The sequence below is a fragment of the Bombus impatiens genome, unplaced genomic scaffold (genome assembly GCF_000188095.3).
Source record: "Bombus impatiens unplaced genomic scaffold, BIMP_2.2 scf_0882, whole genome shotgun sequence".
NCBI classification, from domain to species: domain Eukaryota; kingdom Metazoa; phylum Arthropoda; class Insecta; order Hymenoptera; family Apidae; genus Bombus; species Bombus impatiens.
Window position 1 is genome coordinate 171651 of NT_177301.1, and position 6112 is coordinate 177762.

The 6112-nt window shown below is 36.1% G+C and overlaps 1 protein-coding gene across 3 annotated transcripts; it reads left to right on the forward strand.

Annotated features, from left to right (window-relative positions):
• The first annotated feature begins 252 nt into the window (after positions 1-252).
• LOC100742073 (nose resistant to fluoxetine protein 6) lies at positions 253-4319 on the forward strand. 3 transcript variants are annotated; one of them, XM_033323265.1, is made up of 15 exons: positions 253-366; positions 441-705; positions 1214-1458; positions 1546-1739; positions 1856-1977; positions 2084-2326; positions 2422-2629; positions 2715-2880; positions 2967-3046; positions 3119-3214; positions 3288-3417; positions 3493-3667; positions 3800-3942; positions 4031-4222; positions 4286-4307. In XM_033323265.1, the coding sequence occupies exons 2-14, from the start codon at positions 480-482 to the stop codon at positions 4178-4180; spliced, it is 2178 nt and encodes a 725-aa protein (XP_033179156.1). In that variant the 5' UTR covers positions 253-366; positions 441-479; the 3' UTR covers positions 4181-4222; positions 4286-4307. The 3 variants fall into 3 exon arrangements, with proteins under 3 accessions (XP_033179156.1, XP_033179155.1, XP_024226423.1); XM_033323264.1 differs by lacking the exon at positions 253-366 and having other exon boundaries at positions 480-705; positions 4031-4211; positions 4275-4319; XM_024370655.2 differs by lacking the exons at positions 253-366; positions 4286-4307 and having other exon boundaries at positions 480-705; positions 4031-4237.
• The last annotated feature ends 1793 nt before the right edge of the window (positions 4320-6112 follow it).

The window sequence follows — 6112 nt, forward strand, 5'->3', positions numbered from 1 at the left end:
TTCGGCATTACGTCATAAGACTCTAGTACCATCAAATATTGAATCGTAAAAAACTGAAGAAATTAAAAATTTTCTCAGCAGAATATTTATATCCTAATTCACATTCGTGAACAACCACGTGATAAGAACATACGCGGTTACTACGTTAATTTAACCAGAGTTTGCAACTGGGAGATCAAAAGGAAGATGAAACATGCGAAATCACTCTCGGCATCCTACGTGATAAATTGTGCGTTCCTTGCTGGACACGGTTAGTCTATCCGCGATCTTCCTAGAGGAAGTTGGTTCCTTATAGTTGAGTTGAACATTCAATTCATATTATCATATTATCAAAGTAGTCATATTCTTGATCGACCATAGTAAAAAGTGTGCGACAACGCATTTCATCGTATAAATGAAAATAATGGACATTTGAGTTTTTAACCATTTTTTTTCAATAGAGATTTTCAATAATCCGAGTGTAAAGTTTACCCTAAAGTATGCAGTACGGAAATATTTCGTCGTGGATATGGTTATCCCTTTTATCATTAACAGCGATTTATGTGTCGACCCAAGCGACCACGCTAGACCCAATGACCATGAGAAAGGTACTTCCGGCGTACGCGATTTTGGAAAATGCTGATTTTCTAAATTCCAGTAGATGTCGGACGGAGATTGATCAATTTCGTAATGCTGTTGACAACCAGATACTTTGGGGTCTAAGAGGTAAATGTAACTTTTAAGATATTTTGACGAGTTTCGTTCGACAAAGCTACTGCCAGTCCATTGCCAGCAAAGGAAGGAAGGAAATAGACCGAACGAAATATGTATAAGGCTATAACGGTGTACAATTCCAATAATTATACACTGTGGTTGCGATTGTGTTTCGTGACACACAGTTGTTCACACGTGGTATACCACAATTTACCGCAATAACAACAAAAACAACTTGTGTGTAACCGCCAGAATTTTTTCTAGCCCTGATCACGTCGCGATTGTATAAACTGCATAATTTCTCATCGAATCAATTCCGATCCCCGAGAGTTTCTTCGCAGCTTACGCGAGAAACTAGTTCCTTCGTTTGAAGTGCGAAAGTGGGTTCTCTCAACTAATTGCATCTTCTGGCTTTAAACATAAAACGACAAATTCTGCATTCAACTTCCTTACCGCTTCAAATCCATATCGCCAATTGTATCATGAGTTGTTTCTAATGAAATATTATATATTCTTTAAGCGTTGGACACCAGCGGAGTGCCACCCGGGGGATTTCTGAACGGGCACAATTATTGGTTAGGAGATCGTCCAGCTTGCACCGGCCTCTCCCAAAATCTCACGCTGTTTGTCGCGGAGAAGAAACGAAAGAACAATACGATATACCGCAATCCGGACGAGGAGCATCCACCTTTTAAGTTTCATTTTTTTATTGGACGCATGCAGCACAATAGCACTATGCAATATCACCAAGAATTGCCATACGACGTAAGCACGTGGATATCATCCGCAATTGACATATGAAATCAGATTTGCATTATCGGTTTTTATGATTGTGGTGAACGCTTCTTTTAGGATTTGGTGACACTTGGACTTTGTCTACCGGCTTCCTGCACCAAACACGATGTAGCTACAATGCTAGATAAAGTCATCCATAATGAAACTCTTTTCATTGGAAAACTTTTTGCCATAAACTTCAGACTCCTCGAAGTCACTGATTTGGTGAATGATTATCAATGGCTTCTCTCTTTAAAGATAATCTCCATCATGTACGTAAATTTCAAGCTCTTAATCGACACTCCGAATTTCTATTCTCAATAGACATAAATACAAGTATCACGATCGGCGTGAATATCAAGTAGAAACTTTCAAACTTTGATTACAGAGGCGTTTTGGTGTTGTTGTGTACTATCGTTATAGGGGCCACGGTATACGATATTTCCGCCCGTCGAAACCGTGTAAACAGCGAAAAGGAAATCGTTGCGCTTAAAAATGGAAATACGAAGGGTAAGCCATACATACAATGATATCTGGTATTCTGCATGTTAAGGATTCTGATCGCCTCGAGTTTATTTCACGGGAATCTATATAACGTACGGTTAACTTTGAATAGAATTGGAGGACGTGAGAAAAGTAAAATGCAAAGCCAGTGACGATGAATCGGCACTCTTAGAATCAAGGCAACAAAATCACATGAATCAATATCTGCTCTGTTTTTCGCTGCTCAGAAATGCACGGTCACTATTTAAAATACAAGAGGGTACAGAGACTTTGCGTGTATTCTACGGTATGAGAGTGTTGGGAATGCTATGGATTATTCTCGGGCATTTGCTCATGTTCGGGTTTCATGTTATGGGTAAGAAATGGGCTACAATCACGCTCGAATTTCATTAGTACATTCCGATTTTTGATATAGCACGACTTATTTAACGACACCACTCGTATGTGCAGCTAACAAATCGCTTTACTACATGATGGGCGGTGAATTACTCATGAAAATCATAAATAATCCGACGTTTCCGGTGGACACGTTTTTCTTTATGAGTGGTTTTCTGTCGTCTTATATTTTTCTCAAGGAACAACAAAAAATGAAGGGAACACTGTCTATAACAGAAAAGACGAAAATGTTCTTTCAAATAATCATCAAACGATATATGAGGTATAGATGATTTTAATGTCTTTATGTTGTAATTTATGCGCGATTCAAATACGATGCTAATCAAATAAATACATTAATTTCGTAGGCTTACACCTGCATATTTCGTCGTTATACTGATAGCGATATTAAATTTCACCTGGCACGATCATGTCTCAGCACTTCTCCCCTTTGAGCATCCAAGTGCTAAGTGTTCCAAATATTGGTGGACTAATATACTTTACATCAACAACTTCTACCATTGGAATGACGTAGTACGTATATTTTCTGAGATAATTCATTGTAAACATCTTTCACATTACTAGAAAAGAATCGTTTCGAAGAAAAGTACTGTTTGCAGTGTCTCCTTTGGAGTTGGTACCTACCCAATGATATGCAGTTCTTCATATTTGGTACTTTTCTCCTAATATTATCGAGCACGTAAGTTTGAAATTTGGTTTTGTAGTCATTCATTGGCCAGTTTTACCCGGCCACTAAAATCGACTGTTTCAGGCATTACAATATTGCCACTGGCTTAGGCGTTTTTAGCATGGTTTTCTCGATAGTATCAGTCGCTTACAATGGATACATCATTAATTACCAGCCATCGTAAGCATACAAAATGTTTAACACTCTTTATAACATAGGGAATATGTAAATATATGAATATTTTCTTTCCTAGGATTGACGAATTATATAACTCGTGGACAGACCTTTATATACGACCATGGTGTAGAATACCGCCATACCTCATAGGAATGGTTACATGTCAGCTTCTTACAAAATACAATTTCAAATTACATTTATCAAAAGTAATGTATACAGTTTATTCGTTACAACTGTATTCCTGTACATCTTTCAATAATGCAATTAAATTTATCTTACAGAAAACCTTAATCATTGGATGGATCTTGGCAATTCTATGTAATGGTACGATTGTCTTCGGACTTGATAACAAGAGCATACCCTTAAGTCTATCCATTCTTTATTTGTCCCTGAGCAGAACATGCTGGACCTTGAGCATTGCCTGGGTGGTAGTTGCATGCACTACGAACCATGCTGGTAATTCGCTATTTTTCATGTCACTCATTAATGCGTTAATGTTATTCTTCTTACTGTAAAAATACTCTTTGTGTAATGCGAAGTATTTAACGTCTTGTAAATTACACACAAGTACATTTGATACGTTTGCAGGTATCGTGAAGAAAATCTTATCACTGGATATTTTCGTTATTTTGAGTAAATTTACGTATGGTGCTTATCTTTTAAACCCTATTTTCATACTTTCGGTTCTTTCTTCAAGTTATTATCCTTTCTACTTTGATAAAGTCACCATTGTAAGTATAAAGAAATCATTTCATTTGGACAATTTCGACGTAGTATTAGTACTATGAAATGAAATGAAATAACGTTTCTATTTTTCAGGGTATTCTGTTCATTGCAATCGTTGTTTGTAGCTTCATTGCTTCTATTTTGTTATTTTTAACAGTCGAAATGCCGTTTGTATCACTTCTGAAATTGCGTACTGGTGCACCAAAGAAAAGGAAAGAAGTTGGTGGTGATAAATTCCACTGAGTGTATTAAATTATTAAATTATTAAACTAATAGCAGGAAGTTGGTGGTGATAAATTCCACTGAGTGTATTAAATTATTAAATGATTAAACTAACAACAGAAAGTTAACCTTTCATGTGTCAAAATATAGAAAAATATATATGTTTACGACAATGTTGTTTAATATTTTCAAATATCTAAGAAGGGGAATTAAATAAGAGAATTACTTCTAAGAAAGTGATTTGGACGACGAAAAGAAGCTCATATGCAAATAAATATGAATCACTGAAGGAGGAGAAAAAGTCTTTACCGTGCAGTACACGGCGACCTTCTCGCAGTTGTTTTTCGTTCCTAACACTGTCATTTGCCTTGCATGTTTAAAAAAAAAGAGACTTGGAGAACATGATAAAAAGCGCGTAGACAATGTTGCAAGTTCACGTCACAAGACCATAAGCACCATAAGACCATAAGGTAAGCACAGAATGATCGAAACCTAATCCATTATTCAGGATTCAAATGCACATAAATGTTCGAGACACCAAGCTGGAAAGTGATGTAGCAGCAATGATTATTTGTCGCAAGGAAGAGAGGCTGACAAAGATTATTTATTACTATGAATAATTGTCAGAGTTAATTTGAACAGATGGTATATAGACTATGTGCTTGATGTAATATGTCAATTTGAATGTAAGGTCAGATTTATCCGAAAAATCGTCCGAAGACATCTCGTACGAGACATGTTGGCAGCAAGACACGCTGATTGGTTATTTAAATGTTTTGGAATTTGCGAGGATGTTCGATTCAATGTCATTAGTTATTCTCTTTTTACAAGTGATGAGACCACTGCTACTGGCACCTGGGTTACGGAGCGACTCAAACAATTCATGCTGGAATAAGACGTGGGAGAAAGAGAGAAGAGAGAAGAGTCACAAAGTTGCTAATCATTGCAGAAAACTGTTAATTCCTTCAGCGATAGAATAAGTGTTCAAAGACTTCATAACGTTATTATTGCTAGGCAATAGAGACAGAATTTTATGGGTTCAATTATAAAAAGTTGTAAAATCGTACTTATGTAAATGGATAATAATATAAATATAGGATATAAGATAAACGTAAAAAGAAATTCTAACTCGGTGTATAAAATTTTGTATACAATAATGTTCGAAGGACATTAGCACGGAACACAGGCTAAGTCATACAACACATTAAGTGTACCAAATGTTAAAAACGTTACAGATCAGCAAGAAAACCGAAACCATTTGCAGCTAATATCCGTAAGAAGCGATCGTCAATTTTGGTCAGTGACTTCAAAGATCTTTACAAAGTGTCGTTTTAGCGTAATATTTCGCTACAGTTTAACCTATACGACAATACATCAGTTTCTCTGATTTAGGATTTAGACTTTTCACACGCTCTACTAATTCCCGATTACATTGTATAGTCCCACACATATGAGTTTTGAACTGCAGCAGAATTTCGGAAATTCTGGCGCTACTGTAAAAATTCTCCATATAATTAAGCCAAAGTCCATAATTTGAAGTTAAAAGATATGTTGATTCATTCTCTATATTTGACGAAACTATACAGTAAATTTGAGAATTTGGTAATTGTAACATTCATTTGAAGTATGTCACCCCCAATGGAAAACGATTAAACAACATTTTGGTGACAACCAGTAGCATTTACTTGTGGAATACCAAGAAACTTTTCATTGTTTTTCTCCTTATATGTATACGGAAAAATTATTCAAAAGATCAATTTTTACAACACGTGCAAAAATCATCGAAACAGCAGAGTAGTTAGCTGTTGCGAATTCTCAACTAATTAGCGATCAAGTCAGGTTTGCAACTGATCGGTTGATATCGCAAACCGTGAACGCTATTAATACTCAAGGTAGAGGTAAATTAAAGATGCAGGGTGATATTATGTTTACTTGATTTATTTGCACCGTTTA

Coding starts and splice junctions, on each gene's coding strand:
- LOC100742073 (XM_033323265.1), top strand. CDS start 480: ATGCAGTACGGAAATATTTCGTCGTGGATATGGTTATCCCTTTTATCA. Junction 1,740..1,855: donor TTAAAGATAATCTCCATCAT/GTACGTAAATTT, acceptor CTTTGATTACAG/AGGCGTTTTGGTGTTGTTGT. Junction 3,418..3,492: donor TCAAATTACATTTATCAAAA/GTAATGTATACA, acceptor TTTATCTTACAG/AAAACCTTAATCATTGGATG.